This window comes from Panthera uncia (assembly GCF_023721935.1).
Source record: "Panthera uncia isolate 11264 chromosome B2 unlocalized genomic scaffold, Puncia_PCG_1.0 HiC_scaffold_24, whole genome shotgun sequence".
Classification (NCBI taxonomy): Eukaryota; Metazoa; Chordata; class Mammalia; order Carnivora; family Felidae; genus Panthera; species Panthera uncia.
The window spans coordinates 81,355,117-81,378,582 of record NW_026057580.1 but is presented as its reverse complement, the minus strand read 5'-3'; the positions used below and the strand labels follow the sequence as shown (position 1 = coordinate 81,378,582).

At 38.5% G+C, this 23,466-nt stretch overlaps 1 protein-coding gene across 3 annotated transcripts in view; it reads right to left on the bottom strand.

Annotated features, from left to right (window-relative positions):
• Positions 1-23,466, bottom strand: part of NKAIN2 (sodium/potassium transporting ATPase interacting 2) — a 981,572-nt gene that overhangs the window by 5,785 nt on the left and 952,321 nt on the right. The window contains exons 5-7 of one of the 3 annotated variants that reach the window (XR_007462564.1): positions 21,898-21,958; positions 1,092-1,173; positions 316-404 (exon numbers count right to left, since the gene is read on the bottom strand). Coding sequence is in view for 2 of the 3 variants with exons in the window: in XM_049652958.1 (XP_049508915.1) it covers positions 380-404; positions 1,092-1,173; positions 21,898-21,958 (168 nt within the window). In the remaining variant the exon portion in view is untranslated. Of the gene's footprint in view, positions 1-313; positions 405-1,091; positions 1,174-21,897; positions 21,959-23,466 lie in introns of those variants that run through there. The other 2 variants (XM_049652958.1, XM_049652959.1) reach the window with 2 other exon arrangements.

The following is a 23,466-nucleotide window of genomic DNA, read 5'->3' as shown; positions in this document are numbered from 1 at the left end:
AGGGAAGGCTTTGAATGCATACAGTATTGGTGGATTTCTGAACAGATCAGGTCTTTGTTATGGGTGGTATTGCCAAATACTTCCAAAGAAAAGTGCAGGCATGATGCATAGATCATTCCCCTTTTAAAGAGAAGCTTACAAGGAGGTGTATAAAGATTACTTTAATCTCTTGGAAGAGAAATACTCCAATTCCATTTATCATCCTAGACATTAACAATACTAAAAGGCAAAATGATTCAATGGTGGAGGACAATGACGACAAACACATATCTTCAAAGAGAGAAGCTCACATTTCAAAATGAATTGGAATCTTACTTTCTATTTTGATCTTCGCTTGCAATTCAGCATATCACTTGATGCTGATATATAGAATTTGTTATCAGTTGTTATCCAAGGGAATTTGCCTAAACACAGATATAAAAATCAGGCTCTGATTGTATGTCTGCTCTCTTGAGTGCTAGAGTTAAGGGTCTGATAAATTTCAGTGTTACTCTTCTGGCGTAATTTTCACTTCACATCAGAAAAAGAATAAAGAATATTATTGCTCAGTTTTCTTTAACACTATACATAACTACAGGGTTATACTATATATAACTATATATAGCCTATAATTTATCATCCAAATGAGAATACTTTTGAGAGTAAGAAGAGGTACTGGTAATAACTATACCAGGACAACCTATGTAAACTGAGACTCTCCTGGGAAAACCAGAATACATAGTTTATGTATAGTTGCATATAACTACCCATAATGTTATATCATTTTCAAAATATATAACTTTTGGGTCATTCAAAGAAGTATTAATAAAGTATTCAAAGAAATATTAATAAAGGCTTTTTAGCTATGTAGTTGATACTTTATATAAGACTAAAAGTAACTTTACAGATGGCATTTCTGATAAGTTAGATTTAAAAATGAATTATGGAGAAAATGTTATTAGAATTATCCCAGCCAAAACAACATTAATAGAAGAGAAAATACTGGAAGTATGTAGTTGAAGGAAAGCTGCATGCCATCTATTTTGCACCATGGCAGTGCTTACTTAATCATCTTTTGGTATCATAGAATACCTCCAAAATAAAGTACTTACATGTACATAGGCTGTAGTTGTAAATGAGATGTCTTCTGAGGCCCTTGATAGCCATAAGAATCAAAGCCACCTATGAAATCAACTGGAAAGGGACAATTGCTTTCATTAGTTAACTTTTCAAAAGAGTTTAGCATTCATGATCAAGATCTCACACAGATTACTAATATAAACCGTTTAATAATCTATTAAAACCTAAGTGACTAATTGTGGAGGAAAACAGATAGTTCCTTCAGGGTAGTGGTATTTCCCCCCTCAACTGTGAGATTCAATTATTGCTTTACAAGAATCTATTCACTTGGGAGAAGAAATTATGTACTCTTCTCAAGCAACCAAGACCTAATTGGAATAATAAAATTCACTTGCAGAGTAAAGATGCTGTATGTCTTTTTTGGTTAGTGTGGAGATTTTCTGCAACACATTACAAATGTAAAGAATAATCGCTTAAGTGCATGTACCTATCAGCAACTGCAGCACTAGTAATGATATTATATACTATGATTGTCAAGTACAAGGTGCTATGATGGAGCTTGTGTAAATTAATGCAACATGGTTGTGCCTGCCATTATGTGTTTTATAATCTGAAATAGGCAATCAGAAATAAAGATGTAGAGCAAAGTTTAACCAAACATTCAAATGCAATACATACTTCGATATTTAAAATATAATAACATATAACAAAATTACCCAAAATGGCTGTAATAATATCTCCTATTTCATATCTGCTTACACTGTGGCCTTGACACTCCTCCCTTCTGGTAGTTTTGGTCTGTGTCCTTTCCACTTGAACCTGGGTAGAACTTAGTGGCTGCTTTAATGAATATGGTAGAAATGAAACTATGTGGCTTTCAAGGCCAGATCATAGAGATGTCATACATTTCCCTATTGTCTTTTGAGATGCTTAGAACACAGCCACTGTGCCCAAACAAGTCCACGTGAAAAGATCAGTGAAGAAGCCAATGGTATGTGTATTTTGACTGATAGGCTAGCTGAGGTTCCCGCTGATAGCCTGGACACGTGAGAGAAAATGTCTCCAAATGATTCCAGCTTCAAGCTGCTTAGTCAACCCAGTCATAGAGTCTTCCCAGCTGAGGCCCCTGAGATCAAAGAAAAGCCATTCTCAGGGTGCCCTGTCTGAATTCTTGCCCACAGATCGATGAAACAGTAAATACTAAGAATACTGGGAAAAAGTTTTGTGTTTATTTTTTTCTTTTCTGCTCCTGGACTTAAAGGCTGTGTGGTAGGGATAAAAGAGCCAAACCGATGAAAAGCTGGCAAGACAGATGATAGGAGAGAGAAAGGGATATAGAGACTGAAATAGGATGCCTGTGGATATCTTTACTTGTTCTAGAGTCATATTCTATTGGTTTAGCTTTGACTAGTTTTTGTTCTCTTTCCCCCTGCCTCAACTGTGAGATTCAGGTGCTACAGGTAGAAATTGGAGCAAAGTATGAAGTAACATAAAGTCCATGATGTCTGTTTATATAATGGGGAAATATTTTTTAATAGATTTTATTTTTTAGAGTTGTTTTAAGTTTATAGCAAAATTAAGCAGAAAGTACAAAGAGTTCCTATATAGCCCCTCCAACAAACTCTGCCACTAGTAACATCCCTCACCAGAGTGGTACATGATTACAACTGATGAATTTACACTGACACATCATTATCACCCAAAGTCCAGAGTTTACATTAGGGTTCACATTTGGTGTTTTAAACTACGTTTTTTGATGAATGTATAATGACCTGCCTCCACAGTGTTAGTCTCATACAGAATCATTTTGCTGCCCTAAAAATCCTCTGTGCTCTGCCTTTATCCATTCCTCCCCCAATCTCTAGCAACCACTGATCTTTGTACGGTTTCCATAGGCTTGCCTTTTCTAGAATGTCACAGAGTGGGATTGATACAGTACTGGAACCGTTCCCGATTGTCTTATTTCACTTAGTAATGTGTCTGTAAGGTCGTTTCATGTTTTTCATGGTTTAATATCTCATTTCTTTTTATCTTGAGGACACATTTTTCTAGGATGAATTTCTCTTCTTATCAAAAGTGAATAGTATAAGAACAAAGGCCATGGTGTTAAAAGGATCAAGGTTCAAATACTGCTTTGACCACTTGCCAGCTGTGTAACCACAGACATATCATTTAACATTTCTTAAAACAGGAATTAAAATACTTATTTCATACAATTAGTATGAGGATAAAATAAAATAAGGAATGTGGAGCCCTGGGTGAGACATATGGTGTGGAGGAAGAAAATTAAAAGCCCCTGAAAAAATTCAGGATTTTCTTTATAAGTCTTTTAAGCCATGCAGTGTAGGAGAAAGAGAAACAGAAAATGTTTAATTTGGGATAACGATGGAACCATACCAGAAGATGAATTAAGAGAAGGAACCTCCTTTGTTTCCTGAATTGCCTGTATACATACATTAGCTAATATAAAGGGTACCAGAAAAGCTATACAATAATTGAATGTCAACTATATTTAAGGTTTGTATTTTGAAAAATTATTGTCTATGATTGGAAATTAATTTCAGATAATGCCTAAATTCCCTTTCATTTGGGTTTTCTCTTGTCAACATTGAAACTTGATAAAGGACTAGTTTACTGAGAGGTATTCACAGTGTTAGAATTTCCTGGTTCGTGTCTCTTCCACTGAAACTGAGATCCGAGTTAAACTCAGGTTTATTGTTATTGTTATTGGTATTTTGAAATATTTCTCGGGCTTGTTTCCAGGGGTTTGAGATGGATAGCAGAAAAGGTCAGATGGTAGTTACAAACCAAAGATTGTAGTCACTCTACAATCAAAGGATAACTAAAAGAAACCAAGATGAATCTTCAAGTCCAATGGATAGAATCAGGACCAAAAATGGAAAACAAAGCTTGAGTTGGGAGCAATGTAGACCTTCCTAAGACATGAGAAAAGGCCAGAAGGGAAATGAGGTGTGTCCTTAGTATGTGTTGTGAACAGTGTTTGACTTGTCTAGGGCTTGCTTTCATTAGCCATCTGGTGTAGGGGTTGGTAGTGCTGGCTTACAACTCCCCATGTGGGGAGGATCACATAAAAACTCTGATGGAAGGATTGTAATTTTTCTGATCATTCAGATCATCTGGAGCCATAAAAAAGGATCCAACAGCAGGTGATTCAGAACCAAGATGAAAAAGAAGAGGATCTAAATGTAGCCACGATGGATTTTTACCATTTCACTTATGAGGGAGGCATTCAAATTTAAGCAACAATCAAAGGGCATATTTTATAAACATGCTTCAGTTCATAGCCAAGGAAATTATGTAAGGCCAATTTCCACATGCATTCATTAGCAGTAATTGTTTGGATGTCTTCCTAAAGACTTGAGGGAGAGGAATAGAAATAAGCTGGGTCCAACTGACCACTATAGTTAATATTATGGTGGTCAGTGTAGGTAGATGTGATTCCTTGCTCTTCTTTTCCAGATGATGCTTCAACCACATATGGAACTCCTTGTGGTGTCACATGGGTGAAAAAAAGAAGTAGAAGAAACGATTTCTTTTTCAAAAAAATGAGTCACTGGGGTTAACTTACATTTTTAGAATACTGTTAATACCGCTTTGGTCTATTTTTCTTTTCTTTTACATAATCACATTTATCAAGTCTATAAAGTGGCTGCTACATGCTGTGAAACTTTTCTGAGCAGTAAGGGTCATGAAACATCTGACAGCTCCTTTTCCAAGTAATTGTGATGGCATCTAGATGTTTGGTTCGTAGCTTATCTCTGCATTATTTAGAAAAGTGTACCTGTTATTCCTCTGGAATCTCCTTAATTCCTGAAAATAAAAATAAAGTTCTGGGGTGCTGGGTGGCTCAGGCGGTTAAGTGTCCGACTCCTGATTTTGGCTCAGGTCAAGATCTCATGGTTGGTGAGTTTGAACCCCACACCAGACTTTGTGTTGACAGCAGGCGCAACCTGTTTGGAATTCTCTCTCACCTCTCTCTCTCTCTCTCTCTCTGCCCCCTCCCATCCCCCCACCATGCTCATTTGTGTGCCTTCTCTCTCTCTTTCAAAATAAACAAATAAACAAAAAAGTAAATAAAGTTTCAAACAATTGCACAATACTTAATAGTTTCTAAAGCCCTTTCAGGTGATATTAATTATCTCTGCAAAATTACCGTGAGGTGGGTGGGAATAATTATCTTCACTGTACAGATAAATACAGTTTTACTTGACTGCTTGGGGGACACACAACAGCTGAGGACAGGGCTGGAAGTGAGGTGTTCTATTTCCTTCCTAAGTATATTGAAAAGTGATTTCTGCTTTTCACTCATGCCATTCCAGTAAATTCCTGGAAGGTTATCAAAGGTTTTGCATCAGATTTTGGATTAAATCTAAAATCTTTAGGCTTTTGTTCTCTTTTTATAGTATTCATTTAACAAGAGTTTTTGAGTGCTTGCTTTGAGTCTTCCATTGGTTGTAGATGCTTCATTTTGTTGTTTATTCTCTAGCGTCTCTCCTCTGCTCTTTCTAGAAGATGTACTCTTATAATAATCAATAATCAAATAATAATCAAAGCAATAATCAAAGCAAAACCCACCTATGATGGATTTTCCAGTAATAGTTACTAATGAGATGTCTTGGTTTTTCTGTAACATATCTTTAAGAAGAGATAAGGTGAGCATCCTTCAAAGTTTAGTTCATTTCTTCTGAACTATAAAACCATATAAACATTTAAATGATCTTTTCTTCTGAAAACTACTTATAGTCTCAGCCTCCTCTTGTATAACTCTGATTATGGTGTTTTTCAAAGGAAAGAGGCATGTTGTCTTTTTAGCCACTTGGCATTTTGTCTGTTATTTCAACACTTACCAGAAAATATGAAAAACGGAAATCACTGAAGGGCTGAATTAGAATTCGGAGAATGAGAAAAAAAAAAAGATGACAATGAGTTCAAGATAATGGAGAAAGAGGTAGAGAATATGTGACCTGCCAAGTTTTTGCACATGGGGGAAGGAGAGGAAGAGGCAAGAGTCAAAGTCAATTCAGAAATTTGTTGACTAGGAGAATGCTGTTGCCTATAACAGAAAAGAATGTCAGGAAGGAGTTGGTGCTTGGCTTCATTTGGAAATACAGCATGTAAGGTACAAGTGTCAGGGACCAGGAAATCCATGCAAAAAGAGAAATGTAACTCGAACTGGTGCAAGGCAAGTTGGAAATTTGCTGGGATTTCAGAGATTAGCTTCCCCTCACTCAACTTTATTGTGTTTCCTCTCCACCTGACATATTGTAATCTACTTGTTTCTTTGTTGAGTCCCTTGCTCTAATGTAAGATGCATGAAATTTACTGTTTGCTACTGTTCACTACAGTAACCCAGAACCCAGAACAGTGTCTTGGTGCATGGAAGACTGTCCTTATGGGATGATCTCTATAGACCTGCTAGGCTGTAAGGAAAAATAAAACAATCATTGGAGCATGGAAGATGTTGGTAAAATTCTTAAGTGAAATTCAACTGTTTTTACTCTTTCTTCCTTAAGGCCTTCAATGATAATAAAGAGAAGACCTTTTATAGAAGATCTATAATACTTGGTCCTATGAGATAAAAGAAACTTTTTTGAATACCAATGGGAAGAAGCCACCACTGTAGTCCCTTTGGCCTAGAGGAGTAGAGGCAAAGAGGCTAAGACATGCCTTAGCATCAAAGTGACTGGTGAGAGTCATTCATCGATGAAGGCTATCAAAGGTTGCAAATGTTGATTACTGGTAGGAAAACATTATTCTCTTTCTGAGAATAACAAAAGTAGACAGTGGGGCAGAAGGTGACAAAATAAAATAAAAATTGTGCTTGCTTAATCATTGCCTCATCGGAGGGATTTGCTTTTGGTCTTCTGAAGATAGCTCAGGAAAGTTATCATTTTCTTTGCAATTGTTACATTTTCTCTTTGCCTTATTTTTCCTATCTGAACAATGGGTATATTTATTCTACTGACCTATGGAGACATGGGGAGGCCCATTATTTTAAATTAGTAAAGAGCCATATCAGTTTAATAACTATGATTTAATAACATTAATAATAGTGGAATTTAGAAATTACCGAGTGAGAAATGCTTTTTGAATAAATATTCTTTGCTAAAATATATTCCCTAGTGTGAACTTCCCATTTATTTAAACCTCTTAATCAGCAACACTGAGTTCAGTAAACCTAAAATTGCCTTTTTAAAATACATGTTGGCAGTGAGGTATTGTAATATAAAATTGTACCTCGGTCATTAATGACAAAGCCCCTAGTCAACATACTCCCTTTTGGAGACAGAGCTGGAAAAGACCATGAGGAGAAATTTTAAAAGGCAGATCATAGAAAGCTCAGCCTGAATATTTAGAAGAACCCATTGAAAGACATTAAAGAATTTGTGTGGGCTATGAAAATAGAGTGTATATCCATTTTCTCTGCAGGTGAGAATTTAAAGGGTACTTGTCTCCAGTTGCACAAAGGAAATTTAGAGCATAACCAGTCATAGGCCAAATTCAAAAGAACCACCTCCCACCCACACAGACTTCCTTGGGGGCAGCAATTCAGCTTACTGTGTGAGCTTAAGGTGTTTGGTCTGGGATAAAATCCCTGAGTGGACTCTGAGCTACTGTTTTTATTTCCTGATGAGGGAAACACAACCCTTTGTAGGGTTACCTCACCTTATTGTTGCCTTAAAGGTCACTGAAGTAACCGTTACAGCCCAGAGAGCTTCCGACAGACAAAACACACACTGAATGCAATGAGACTTATTAGCTAAATCACTGCAGATGTGGCATTTCCTAACCTTGTCCAGCAAATGTATTTTCTTACGGTCCTATTTTCACGTTTCTCTTTTAGTTGCATTAGAACCAGATCCTCCATATTTTATACTTGGTGACACATTTACATATGCTAAAGAATGAACATGAAAAGCAAACACCACAATGTGGTCATGGCAGAAGAAATATTTCTTTAGTTAGAAATAGTTTGAGTAACCACTTGAAGCTTTTGGTTTGAAACACTTAATAAAAAAATAAAATATGAGTCCCACTTGACAAACTATTCTGTCTTTTAGCTCTTGCCTACATCTGCAGTGAAGGCAGAACCATAGGGGGGATTTGAAGGAACACATGCTGGTTTTCTGCTGATGCCAGGATCTTGCTATCAGACAGTCTTCTAATATTGTACATCACAGGGAAGTAGGAAAGTAGTGTAAAGATGGAGGGCTCTGGACTCAGAAGACCTACCAGCATCATGCCCACAAGCAGGTCACAATTGCTCTGAGCCTTATTTTCTTCCCCCCTAACTTGGAAATAATGAAGCGATTCCAACTTCATAGGGTTATTGAGAGAGTCAAGTCTCAAATACAGCACTTGGCATATGTATACTAAAGATACACCATGGATAGATTTGGGATCTCATCTCTTTTTGGAAGGGATTTATACAAAGAGAACAATTTGAATTATGCTTTAAATGCATATTTGGGTTCTTTGTGGAGAGGAGGAGCACTCTGTATTAGAATTTACAAGAGTATTGTGTGGGATGACACAGGTACTGAGTCATCAGCAGAAGCTGAGGACAGCTGAGGACAGTCTATGGAAACCCTTCAGCCGTGCATTCCTTTGGTGGTCTGACAAACAACAGGAAAAGCCTGTATGGCCTAGTATAGAAAAAAAAAAGGGGGAGGGGTGAGATATTTTTTACTTAAAAAAACTACATAGAACTGCGTTTTCATATTTCAAATATTTTTTGGAAGTCACCTCATATATTCTGTAAAAGGACAGAGAGAGGCTGGGACCAGTCTTGTTTGTGGTCTCTGAGGCTTCAGTCTATATGCAGGCAAAAGGGACTGTTCAATGGAGAGTGCCACAATGAAGACACTGACAGCTTCTCCTCCTGGATTGGGCAGAGGGCATGAGCTCAATGGTTGGTGGAAGAATTACTCTAGAGAGGAGAAGCTTTGACTGTGTGTGCCTCAGATTTGAGCAGGGTTGCAAGGAGACAAAAGGATACTTGCCAGTGTAGAAAATTTTTCAGGTTCTAGGAGAAAAATGGACGGGTTTCATGTTTGATAACTGTAATTTTCATGGTTTGAGTACTAGGCTTAGGTTCAGAACCCACGCCTGGGTTTGGAGCAGATCCCGAGGGAAGTCAGTGGTAAGGAATGAGGGTGTCGTTGAGCAGGAGAGAGCATCCAGCCATGGTTAGGGACCTTCTCCAGCCATGGGCAGTGACCCAGGATTAGAAGTGGAGAAAGTGAACCTGAGCCTCATCACGTGTGGTTGTTGAAAATCCAAGTGTGATGCAAATACAGGCCAGGTAGGAGATAGGGGGCCGGTGGGGGCATCACTGCCACGAGTAATCCTGCACAGAGATGAGAAGTAGAAAGATCCGAAGAATGAGAAAAACAAATGTTCCCATAGAGGGAAGTTCCTGAGGATGAAGATAAGTTTTTCTGGGAGGGAGGCAGGGGAACAGGTAGAGGAAAAAAACCCAGGAGTTTATAGTCAGGCAGAGAACTTTAAATTTGTGATTTTGGAGAAATTTCCTTTCTCCACAGTGAAGGTGATCCAAATTAGCCTCTTTGATGAAGGAAATTAAGGGGTAGATGAAGTGAGTGGTAATGAGGGTGGCAAGTGCTGAGAAGGTCAAGAAATTGTAAAGCTAGAGTCAGACAATTATGTATCCAGGCATCTTTAATAATTTCAATAGATGTGGAGGAGCATACAGAATGGGATGAGATCACTAAGCAAACTTCACCTTCAAGGTGCCTGGGCTCACTTTGTGCCATGCCATTTGGATGAATCAGATTTACCTGTCTTTGTTTCTTTCTTCCCTGTTAGCATGCTTTCAATGAGATATGACATGCCTTTCAGTTGAAATTGGAGAGAGCAGTTATTATGAGCCATAGGTGAGCTAGTTAGACATGATTGGGCATGTCTTCTCAGGTGACATCCAGCATATACTTAGAATGCAGAGTCCATTTAAATGCAGTGCTTTTAATTAGGGTGTGGGCACATTTATGTTTTTGTGCATATTTAAGAAAATTTTAAAAAGCCCACATGCATTCCTTGCCTTATAATCCTCGCTAACATAATCTTTGCATCATTTTGCATCCTCCAGAAAGGAAAATCATCAAACTCTTGAGTCTAAATTAATCATCTGTTTAGAATGATAGTAGCAGTTTCAGGAAAGAGAATGTTCAGTGGTTATTCTAACATTTTTATTGATATTTGCGAAAGCTGAAAGTAGATTTGGTATATTGAGCTCCTTAAAAACACTTAAGATTATTCCTGTGTGCATTACAGTGTACATTTGGTCGATATGGACTGGAAAAGTAGTTCTGTTTCACCAAGGCACACCTATTTTTATTAAATTCTACATATCCCTCTGATATATCCTTTCGATTTCTGCTGAAATGTCATTTCCTCAAGGAATAATTTTCTAGTCTTCTCACCTGGATGATGCACCCCTGGGGGGGGGGCATTCCACTACCACACATCTCCCACCCTTGCTTGAATTCTCATGACAAGTGACTGTAGTTCTTCATGGGAACTGTGTCCTGGGCTCTATGCGCCATGAAGGCAAAGGCTGTATCTGCTTGGTTCCCTGTCTCATCCCTAGTGATGGACACACGAACCCATCATAGAGTGGTTACTCCATAAATACGTGTTGAAAGGATCTATCTTGATTATTGCAGTGAAGTGGTGTGGAAAGTATATTTAAATCTGGAGATTTAAGTTCTATTCCCAGTTTTGCCTCTAAATGACTATTTCACTTTAGAGCGAGTCCATTCAAGTGTCTCTTTCCTCAACTGTCAAAAGAGGGGATTAAAGTAGGTGATTGTTAATATTGCTCATAGCTCTAGGATTCTGCACACTTCCATATTTCTGGGATTGGTTTACATATCAATGGTAGCAATAAAATATTTAAAATGAGCAAGTCTGCACAGGCATAGTGAATGGGAAAAATTAGTGCAACGGAGTTATTTCTCTCCGACTGTTACTACCATATTATGCATTGATTTTGCTAGACAAGTTTCCAGGAAGATGAGCTGTTGAGTAGTATATGTATATACTCTAGAGTATATGTAGTATATGTATTTTATAGTTACCTATTTACACACACACAGCATTTGGAACCTGAGTCATGGTGATTCTCAACTGGAAAACAGGGGGATAGAAAAAAATGTGGGACCTGGAAGAGAGGAATAGGATCGGCAGGCTTGGGCCCAAAAGAAACACTGTCCCCTCATTCAATTCACTTCAGTGAGGAAAGTGTATGGATGTTACTATGTGCTTCCCTTTGCTTTTCTGCTCTTGGGAATTCCTTAACATCAACTTCATTAGTTGCAAAGGCAGCAATCCATATCCAATTTTCTTTTTGTGTCAGGATTGTTCATGTATAAACTAGGCTCCTTTGTTGGAAACATTTGCAATTAATCCCATAAACAAACAAACAAAAAATGCAAATCTTGCACTGCCTGCCCCAGCCAACTCCACCGACTCTCAGCCTGACCACCATCTATTATACACAAAAATGAATTGAAATTCCCACTTTGGACCTAACCTAATTTTCAAGTGATAATAGGCATGGATTCCCAGAAGCTCTCTATGCCTCTTGATAGCAACTTCCTAATTTCCTTTCCTGGTAAATGTTTTAAATAAGATTTTAGCACCAAAGGAAATTAACCTTTAAATTAATTGTAATTATAAAATGCCATCACTGATTTTTGTCTTCAATCTAATTACTTTCTATTATTTAAACAAACCTCACCTCCTGTGAGCTTTAAGTTTGTTTCTCCTTCACTCCCTGTCACACAATGCCAACCAATCCTAGCAGAGGTCTCCCTGAGTCTCTGCAGCTAGAGCAGCCTCATTTAAATGTCACGCAGGATTGAGGGTTCGCCCTCTGTTCCCTTATTGACAAGGTGCTCTTTCAGAGGCTATGCTATGCATAAGGCTGCTCTGCTCAGATGTTTTTGTTCTGCATACCTGGTGGCCACCCTCAGAGATGCGGAGTTTTTTATCCTCCTGCTGTTAAGAAGGAGATAGCTAAGCCCAGCCTTCTGTCTCTATTAGAAGCCACTTCCAAAACTAAAACACAACTGGACATACTGAAGTGGGCACCTGCCAGCATCATTTATCAAAAGACGAACTTTGAATGTGGAGCCTACTTTCCCAGCACGCCTCAGCTTTGGAGGGCTCTTAGAGCTTAGTTTCCTATGTGGGCTCTTTGTCTTGTTCTCATTTGTTCTTTCGAGATGGGACTGTGGGATCCCAGGAACTTTATTTTGTGAGCGTGTCTATCTACACCGTGGTGCTAAAAGCATGCTTTTTTCCTGCCACTTAGCTGCCTTCTTTGTCATGTCATTATCAATGCGAGTACAGAGAGATGGTGAGGAAGAAGTATGGAATACCCATTACAGGTGGCCTGTGTACTGCAGAATTGGAAGATGAAGCAGAATAATAAAAATGGAAGATTTTTCTTTTAATCATTTCTGTAAATGTCACCACTTTCCCTTCCACTCACACTCCCTGGCTTTCTTTTCTATTGAGGCTGATTAAAACAACCTGAAGAGTATGAGAAAGCTTCAGTTCTCCCAGCCAGAAATATTTTCTGCATAAAATACATCCTTTACTACACCCCAGTAAGATGTCATCCTTTTTGCTGGACTGAATATTGTCACCTTAACACTATTCTTTAGAAACAAGGTCCTGATTGTTCTGAATTACCAGAGGGTAGGGGATCAATCAATTTCCTTCCCCCCATATTTTTGACTTGGGAACATGAAATTTATTTAAAGATGATTATAGTGTGTGTAGGTGTGTATGAGAGTGTGTGGATGTGAGTGTGTGTATGTATGTGTGTGCATGAGTGGAAAGCAGTATAGTACAATGGGAGAGACATTGTGAAAAAAATAGAAAATAAGAAGTGACTGTTGAGGAATCAGATTCAACTTTCACCTGAATATCCAATTTTAAAAATAATTAAAAAATTTAAAAATAAAGCTCATATATTTTCCCTTCAATGACCACGAGAGGGAGTAATTTAATAGTAGTCTGAAAAAGAGACCACTACTAACTAATGAGCAAGACAATGTAAAAACTGTATTTCACTGTTAGGGAATGCTGTTGCCTCTGATAGAAACTTGCATGTGATTGAAAGGAGGCATATGTCTATGCAGGCATTCGTTTCAGGTGCTGATCATTTATTCAATCTTTTATTTTTATATATGGCAGCATGTCTCCGCCCCACCCTTTTCTGCCATTTGCTTAGAAAATGACAAAAGTGCTTTATTATAACTGATTACCCATTTACTTACAATAAACTGGAGTCTAAGAAGATACAACATACCCTTACTAGTTTCCAAATGGTCTAAGAAATGTTTGTGGAGAGCTGATTGATTCATTCATTTATTTCCCAGATAATTACTGAGTCCTGCTCCAGGTTGGGGATTGCTAGATGCTGAGCATACAGCAGTGGTCAAGACAGGTGTGGTCCCTGAGGGCAATGGCTAATACTCTCTTATCCTGAAAGAGTCAATATGTGCTGTATTGGTGTCAGAAGTTCAAGAATAAGCTCAGTGACCTTGGGCAAGTCATTTAATCTTTATGGGTCTACAAAATTAAGCTGTTGAAATAGAGCCATAGACAGTAGTTTTCCATCATTTTCAAGCCTGCAGTATCCCTAATCCAAAAGAAATCTTAAGCAGAATCAGAAGTTGTAAAATTAAATAAAGGTAGAGCTCCTGTGTTTTGGGTGAGTTGAGGAAGAAGCAAGGTGACAGACATCTCTTACCCTGGTCTCACTATGATTCTGTAAAGCATAACTAGAGATTAGTAGCATTCAAAATCTGGGGCTCTGGGCTTTAATATGTAATTCTGTTCAGACAAGGGGAAATGAATGGCAAGTTTGGGTTTTATGTAAGGCTAGTAGATGTGGACAAGATTATTTCACTAAGTCACCTTGAAAAATCACAAAACAAATGTTATAAGGAGATGATAAAGCAATACCATGTTAACAGTATTTTATTATTTCATTTGATTGCTTTTGTGTGATACTCTAAAAGTAAAACAGATACAGCATTCTCATAACTCTGTCAACGTGATGCCTGAGAACTTGGCACCTATTTTGAACTGCTAATTGCCTACCCCTTAGGTTATGTTTGAAGAGTGATTTATAATAACAAGAAAGAAAGCTTAGATTACCAACTAATGTGTAGTATGACCCTAACAACCAGATAGAAAGAATGGTGGATACATAGATGGGCAGATGGATAGATGGATAGATAGACAGATAGATAGATAGAAAATAAGGAGGGAGGGAGGAAGGAAGGAAGGAAGGAAGGAAAGAAGGAAGGAAGGGAAGGAGGGGAGGAAGGAGAAAGAAAGACTAGGAGCCGTATGATATGCAGAAATGTTAACTGAGAAACATAATTCAGAATCGTGGGGTCATTCTAATTTTCTTTTTTTGTTGTTTGTATTTTCTATACATTCTTCAGTAAACTTACATTTCTTTATAAACAGGGAGAAACAAATATTTTTTAAAGGGGAAGTGTTTCTCCCTGCTGCCACCTGTACCTCCCCCAAAAGTGGGAGTGTGTGTGATTGTGTTCAAAGAATTCAAACTCAATGATCCTGACAAACTGGAAAAATGATCAAAACATATAGAATAGAGTTCAATACACAGAAGTGTAGGCCAGCAGCCTTTAGAAGAAAAATCAAACAAAAATAACAGAAAATTATTAGCCTCAGAGAAGTGAATAATTTCCTGTGGTTTGCTTTTCAAATGAACGTTTCTATAAATCGATTGTGACTTTTATCCCAAGGCCACTTGAATTTAGAGAATTCAGGACAGGTTTTTATGCATTTCTGCTTGGTTGGTGGGGTTGTGCTTGTGTGTGTCTAGAAGTTTAAACATCTAGAATTCATTTTTCAATTTTTTTTCAAAATAAGTCCCTTTAGGGTATTATTTTTGGATGATATTCTGTATTGTTCCAGAGGTGATGTGAATATTTAATAATACTTGCAAAAATACAAATCCCCTTTAGAAAAGATATGATTACTTAGAAACATGGATCCATCTTCTAGAGGACCAGTGTTTAGTTTTAGTTTAACTATTAACTACAAAGTTTATAAGAAAACATACTACAAATTGAGAAATCATGTGATTATTATCTGTTCTGGGTTGCTGATATTTTCCATGGCTGCGTGTCTTCCTTTCAATTGTCACCTCGAACAGCGCTAATGAGGCAGAGAGAGAAGTTTTTCGTTCTATCACTGTAAGTGGACATCCATCTGTGGTGCAGAAGATCTCAGCATTAAGTGAGAGAAGAGCTACATATATAATAAAAGGCATGCCAGGCCGAGAATCTCGGAATGTTTCATCTCTTTCATAGAACTTTGTAAAAGAGAACAAGTAGAGGAGAATAGAAGGGAGCGGAGGTCATAAGGAAAACTCAGCATGGCTGGCAACAGATGACACAGGAAAGAGCCTTGCCACAAAGACGGCTCAGCAAGGGTCGCCTGCTTTCCTGGAGCAAGCCTTTCCTCCGAAGAAATAGCACTGCCTTTTCATGAACAAATACATAAAAGTGCATTGCAATGGTTGCCTCCCTTGAATAGGGTTCACATGTCAAGGCACACCTGCTGGAGCAGGCCTCCAGCTTTTTTCCTGGGGAGGAGCTACTCATCTGAAGCCAGATCACCCCCCACCACAGCAGGAGGCACTGCCCGGGAACTCCTAAGAGAGCATGGAGCCAGGACACTGGGAAGTATTACAGCCTGGAGAGACGGACCAGTGAGCCACTGCTCGCCCCAATCTATGCCCCATAGAAGTTGTCAAACGTCCAGGAGCCACATGGCGTGTGCGCGCCGGGCAGGTAGAAGAGGGGCATGTGTGGATTTGGATATAGAACTTTACCAAAAGAAATTCCCCCCAAATTTATATGGTAAAGGCCTAACCTCTAATATGATTGTATTTGGAGAAGGGCCTTTAAAGAGGCAATTAATTTTAAATGAAGTCATAAGGATGGGGCCCTAATCCAACAGGACTGGTGTCCTTTTAAGAGAAGGAAGAGACGCCAGGGGCAAGACTGTACACAGAGGGCAAAGTGAGAAGTCAGCTGTCTGCAAGCAAAGGGAGAGGTTTCGGTTGAAACCAAACCTGCCAGTACTTTGATCTTGGACTTTTAGCCTCTGGGACCATGAGAAAGTATATGTCTGTTGTTTAAGCCATGCAGGATGTGGTATTTTGTGATTGTGGCCCTAGGTGACCACGACATGGGGGCGGGAGTGTCCCCATCTTCCTGCTGCTCCGAGGAAGCGACTCTGCTCCCAGGGCTGCTGTCACCTCCTAGTCAGCACAGCAGATGGCAGTGGTGTCCTGCGAGTTTGCACAGCCAGCTAGCCTGTCAGCCTGCGCCTCTGGCTTAGGTAACTAAAGGGTCAGAGACGTAAACTTCAAGGTCCAGGCTTTTTCATTGGAAAAAAAAAATCTTTGCATTAAAGTATATCCAACTATTTATCTTTATCTATCTATCATCTATCTATCTATCTATCAAGCTGGGCTTCACAAAAGTAAATGAGATACTGGTTTTTTTTTTTAATTTTTTTTCTTAACATTTATTTATTTTTGAGACAGAGAGAGACAGAGCATGAATGGGGGAGGGTCAGAGAGAGAGAGGGAGACACAGAATCTGAAACAGGCTCCAGGCTCTGAGCTGTCAGCACAGAGCCCGACGCGGGGCTCAAACTCACGGACCGCGAGATCATGACCTGAGCCGAAGTCGGCTGCTTAACCGACTGAGCCACCCAGGCGCCCCTGAGATACTGTTTAAAAGGAGAAATAAGGGGAAAAAATCTCAGGCATTTGGTGTGCCTACAGTCTAACTGCCTCTAGTTCAGTGATGACTTATTGCTATTTTATGTAGTGAAGTGGGAGAGTTTGCTTACAGAGACTGAACCCTTTCCATAGTTTCCCTGCAGGCTTCTGCTGTTGAAGCTCCCTGGCTACACTTGCTGTTAGGGCTTGAGATAGTAAAACTGAGCATATAGCTGGCCAGCTTCGTATTGAAATCAAGAATACCTTCATTTTCCAGTTGCCAAAATTGGGCCCTTATCTCTACTGTCCATTTTCAGCACAGTTACAGAACTAAAACTCTTCTCTGTTCTTCCCGAGTCTCTTAGGAATGAAAACTTACCTATTTTCACAAGCACGTGGCTAGCATACCCTCCTGCTACTAAATTGCTATCAGAATGCTTCACTGCAGACCTATAGCAGGTAAGAACAGACACTTTCCGAGATCCCTTCCCTGTTTACCTATACATTAAACTTCTCCCATAATTCAGGCCTTACCTTCTGAGAAATTAGACAGAAATTAGACAGAAATTTCAGATCTTTTTTACTTGTGAGCATTGGAATTCATGTGTTCTAGGCAGGGTCTGTAGGTGAATATTTAGACAGATGATGAAGGCAAGGATAATACAAGGGAAATATCAATCCAAAGCATTGTACTCAACACTCATCATTTACCCCCATGTCTAAATGATCATAATAAATAAACCTAACTGGACACAGAACTGGCCCAAATGAGCATCTTCTCCAGGATTTTTAGTAGTGCCATGATTGTCTAAGGTAAGCAGCCGTCTATGTGGACATACAAATAAACAAGTTGTTCATATCTAACCCACCGAGCAAAAAGACTAAAATTGGAAAACTTATTTATGAGAAGCCTGCTTGTGATTTGTGTTAAGAAAGGCAGATAAGGTGTCATGGTCAAAATATGCATAATGATATAAGCACTATTTGGGGGAGCTTTCTTTTGAAAATAGATTATTAGATGCTTGAAAGAGAAACCTGACCTTCCCAGAGATATTTGTGACTTCATATCTTCTGGGATTTACATAATTTGGCCAAAGCTTGATATAGGTTGGAATTCCTTAAACTGAGTCCTTCAGAATTCTAATTCTCTGGGATATTAAGATTTCTTATGAAAAGGCATTTTGTGTTCAAATGTTTGGGATATTAACTATACTTTTAATTTGTGTAAATTAATGCTTTAACATCTCTTTACAAAATGACTACTGGCTGTTCCCAAGTAAACCCTAGCTCACCTAAAACATCTGGAGACTTTAGGTACTCCCAGGCCATATTGTCTAATAGTCACAGTGAATACGGGTTCAAACTTAGCCAGCTAATCCTAAACCCATTTACCCTACTTTGCCCATTCCTGTCCAATGAAACCACACGGCCAACAATTCTGCTCTCTCTCGCTGGCCTGTGACCCCTCCTAGTGGCCTTTTATGGTGTGCTGTGTTCTCCCTGGGGAAATAGAGCATAGTAGAACTACAGAAATCTTCCTAGTTTTTCTCTCTCTCTTTTTAGAATTTTTAAAAAAGTTCATTTATTTTTGAGAGACAGAGAGAGATAGAGTGGGGGGGGTTGCAGAGAGAGAGGGAGAGAAAATCCCAAGTAGACTCCATTTTGTCAGTGCAGAGCCCAATACAGAGCTTGATGTCATGAACTGTGTGAGATCATGGCCTGAGCTGACATCAAGAGTCAGATGCTCAAACAACTGAGCCATCCAGGCACCCCTCTAGTTTTTCTATTATTATTATTTTATTATTTTTTTAAACATTTTATTTTTTGAGAGACAGAGAGGAACAGACCATAAGCAGGAGAGGGGCAGAGAGAGAGAGAGGGAGACACCAATTCTGAACTGTCAGCACAGAGCCCGATGCAGGGCTCAAACTCACGAATGCAAGATCATGACCTGAGCCGAAGTCGGACACTCAATCAACCGAGCCACCCAGGCACCCCCTAGTTTTTCTCTTTGATTTGCATCTGGCCTCACCCAACATAGTATGGTTCAAACAAAACTATGGAAGAGGAAAAATCAAACACACTCTACTGGAAAATCCTCAGAGTTGTTAATATGTAAATGTGCATCCTAAATATTTAGTGTCAAACTTACTTGGCTTTGGAATCTTTTCTGAGTAATATATTTTATGGAACTAGCATTTCTGGGATCTCCTTTGGGAAGCACTCTTCTAGATGGATACTGATTATCTGTCTAGGAGATTTGGTGTGACAGTATTTTCTGCAGATAAAAATGCATTGACATCATTGTGAAATGAAGTCAAACATTATATATAGTGTAAGGAAAGCTCAATTCCCATATGAAATTTGGACTTTCCCTTCACCAAAATTTTGGCACAAAGACACTGAATGATAATATTTGAATGAACACACATTTTCAACTCCACATAGGTTGTGAAGTCCATGTATTTTAAAATCCATACATCTATCACCCTTCCTAATCTTTGAATATATCTTTTGTGCATAAGACAAGTGCTTACAAGGTATTTTTTCTTGTACATTAATTAGGCACCTCAATTTCAATCTGTCTAAATGGAACCAATTATTAACATTCCTATTCTACTTTCCTCAAATGACATTTCCATTTAACCATTCACTTGCACCAGAAACCCAGATATCTATCAGGCCTTCTCTTACACAGTACCCATCCACCACCCATTTATCACTTCCTTTTTCCATGTCTCTTTTTAACATCTATCCTCTCCATCTCCAATACAGAGATGTCCAGACCTTAATCATCTCCTATCTCATTTTCATGATGTCCTAACTAGTCTCCTTTTTCCTAATCTTGCCCCCGACCAAAGTCTTTCCTTCACACTGAGATGAATATGATCTTTCTAAAGTATATTTCTGATTACATCATGCTTTTTTCATAAACTACCTGCCAATTGACTTGCCATCACGCTATACAAAATAAAGTCCAAACTCCTTACTCTGTTATGACCATTTTTCTACCGACTCGTTCACGCTCACTTTTCTAATCTTCTCTGGAAATGCAGATACAATTCAGTCGTATTAGTGTGGCTGCTCTGTCCCCAATATGGCAGGCTGTATATGCCATGGTGCTTTTTCATCTTTTGCCTGGGATCACCTTACTCTCACATCAGCTACTGAACAAATATCTATTCATCTTTCAATCTATTCATCACCCATGCTCAAGGGTGTCTTTCTCTGTGAAACCTTTCCTGGTCCCTTTCCTATTTCCCCACAAGATACACTCTATGGAATTTTATTATACTTACATGTTTAGATGTTGGTTTTTCATGACTAGATGGTGACTTACTAGAGGTAAAAGTTGTGTATTACTAATCTTAAAATCTCCAAAGCATGATATAGCACTTGATTTACTGAGGAGTGTTATACAAATGCTCTTTTAGTGAAAGAACCATTATTCCTTTTAACACAATGAATAACAAACTATGTGCTACATATTCCTGATTTTACCATGTATTATTACTGTGACTGAAAAAGTGTCTCCTCTAAATTAATGACCTGACACTGCTTCCTCCTTTCCAGTAAGTCACTATCTAGTCGTGAAAAACCAACATCTAAACATGTAAGTATAATAAAATTCCATGGAGTGTATCTTGTGGGGAAATAGGAAAGGGACCAGGAAAGGTTTCACAGAGAAAGACACCCTTGAGCATGGGTGATGAATAGATTGAAAGATGAATAGATATTTGTTCAGTAGCTGATGTGAGAGTAAGGTGATCCCAGGCAAAAGATGAAAAAGCACCATGGCATATACAGCCTGCCATATTGGGGACAGAGCAGCCACACTAATACGACTGAATTGTATCTGCATTTTCAGAGAAGATTAGAAAAGTGAGCATGAACGAGTCGGTAGAAAAATGGTCATAACAGAGTAAGGAGTTTGGACTTTATTTTGTATAGCGTGATGGCAAGTCAATTGGCAGGTAGTTTATGAAAAAAGCATGATGTAATCAGAAATATACTTTAGAAAAATCACATTCGTATCAGTTTGAAGGAAAGACTTTGGTGGGGGGCAAGATTAGGAAAAAGGTTGATTGGAAAGTGAAGAAGAAACACATATCTCTCTTTGGAATTTTCCTCAAATTATCCTGTAACAGAGCAGTGGATCTCATCTTTTCCATCTTGAAATCCCAACCATTATGAATATTTTTGGAAACGAAAAAAAAAATATCCCCAACTTTGATTTTTTCCTCAGAGTAAATATAGCTGCAGAGGCGAGTACTCATGATAGTACCAAGAGAGTAGAATGTTTTTCCAATCTTCCTATTTCAGATCCTTAAGGGGCAAGGAAGGAGTGAAACCTTCCATCTGCCATGTTTAGAAGAGCAAAACACAGTGAAGCCACTTAGAGGCTTGTAAGATGGTACCAGGTCTAAACTCTAGAGCTACCAATAGGACTCAATGCTGGAACTCTGACAGAGAGTTATAGCCATTTGGATCAAATTGTAGGAACAAAAAGGAAATATGAGCATTTGGTTTCCTGAAGACACATTTCTTAAATTAGTCTGAAGTCAGTTCTTGAAAAGTTTAGGAACTATTCCAAACTGTTGATTATTGGGATTTTTAGTCCTGGGTGAAACTGATTAGGCATTAATACCTAATAAGGGTTTCTAAAAAGAAAACAGTCAAATTAACCACACTTAAAAATCATTCCTGTCCTCAATTTCCCCTCTTTATTCTCTACTAGAATTGTTATAAGAGAAATAAATCTTTAAAAATGCATTTAGTAAAATTAAAGAATGTTTTTGAAATGTTTTCAAAATGGGTGCTTCTCCATTTTTTCAATATGTTGGATATTTTTACAAAAACACTTTATCCCAATGAATACAAAAGGTTTATTCCTTGTTCCAATGTTGTGTTGGGGGATACTGTCTGAGAAGTAAGAAGGCTAGGTAGGAGGCAGTGAAGGAGATGCTTTGAACTTGAAAGAAACAGAATAGAGCTTTAATACTTACAGCTGTCCTCTTCTTCAGTTATACATTTCACAACATAACAGGCGTAGATGAACCCTGCCAGCTGAAACAAAACAAAGATGCTTTAGACAGGAAGCAAAGACAATGGTACTGGACCTCACTGGGTAGTGGCTTAATGGCAGGCAGTGTATAATTAGAGACAGTGTTCAAAAATGATGGTTTCTCATACTGAACCTTGACTCCAGTGTGGACTCTTGATTCAAGTGATGTCTATTTTCCTTATAAATAAATGCATTGCTCTCTTTTTCTCTGAACTGCATTTATGTGCAAGATTTGTTCATTGCCAGGCAATCTAAAACAAGTTATTTTAGGTACAGGGAAAAAAATTATGGTCATTTATTAAAGGAATAACATTTGCATTTGTGCCAATCAACTTCTAATTTACTTTCATTAGCCAAGAGCCTTAGATTCTAAAATTGGACTCTCACTGACTAACAGAAAAATGTTTTGAGGGAAAAAATATTAAGATTCAGTGACATGTTGCATGGAAGAAAAACTCTTATTTAGACCTGTAACAGGAACCAGGGCACACCAAGCACAAGCAGGTTGACATGTTACACAAAGCGATGGAGTGGGTGCCTGTAGGTAAGATACGTCATGATGCACTGAATCCAGGATAGCACAAATCACATCATCCTTTCCGAAACATACTGCCAAAAGGTCCCTATGGTCAGAGAAGGCTTTGCTCACTGAAATTGTTAAGGAACACCTCAAAGTTCTTTGATATCTATTCCCTCAGATTGAGTGGTTTTGTATTCCTTTGTATCAGTAGCATATTTATTTAGTGAAATTATGAATGCTGGTGAAAGTATGCAAAACTAATATAATCTCCTAACAGTGGAATTCCCCCCTCCCCATAATTCTGTTTGGGGGATTCCAGAAAGGATGGAACAGTGATGAAGATTATGCTCAATGATATTTCAGAAAAGCATTGATCTGGCTGAGAACTGACAGTATATGATAATATTTGGCATGGGGAAGGGAACATGAGGAAAGGCTGTGGTCTCCCATTAGGAAGCTAAGTCACAGGGCAAAAAGGAGCTGCTGGGAGGAGCCAAATGAAATTGTTTTTTCATTAGCTGACAGTTATCTTTCTGGAAGATGTGAGTGGAACACTTTAAGTCAGAGGGTACGCTGACAGGTATTTAATGAGCACAGTATTATCTGGAGAGAAAGAGGGGTCCGGTTAAAAGAGAGACTTTAGAAAATCTCTAATTTGGATTTGAGGTAGAAAGGCATATTCTGGCAGACTCTAGCTCTATTCCAAAGCGAACTGGCATAGAATAAGACAGTGGTTATCCTGGCATAGAAGTAGTGACCCGCTTGGAGGAGGAATGGGTGAGGAAGAAGATCCCTGCAACATATTCTTCAAGGGCTTTTGTTTTCAAATGCTGGGTGAGAGGGGATGTATACCTCCTCTCCTCCCACCCCCAGATTTAGTATCTGAACCAGTACACATCATGGAGAGCTACAGAAGAATACCAATGATATATTAGCAGTAGTTTTCTTTTCTTTTCTTTTCTTTTCTTTTCTTTTCTTTTCTTTTCTTTT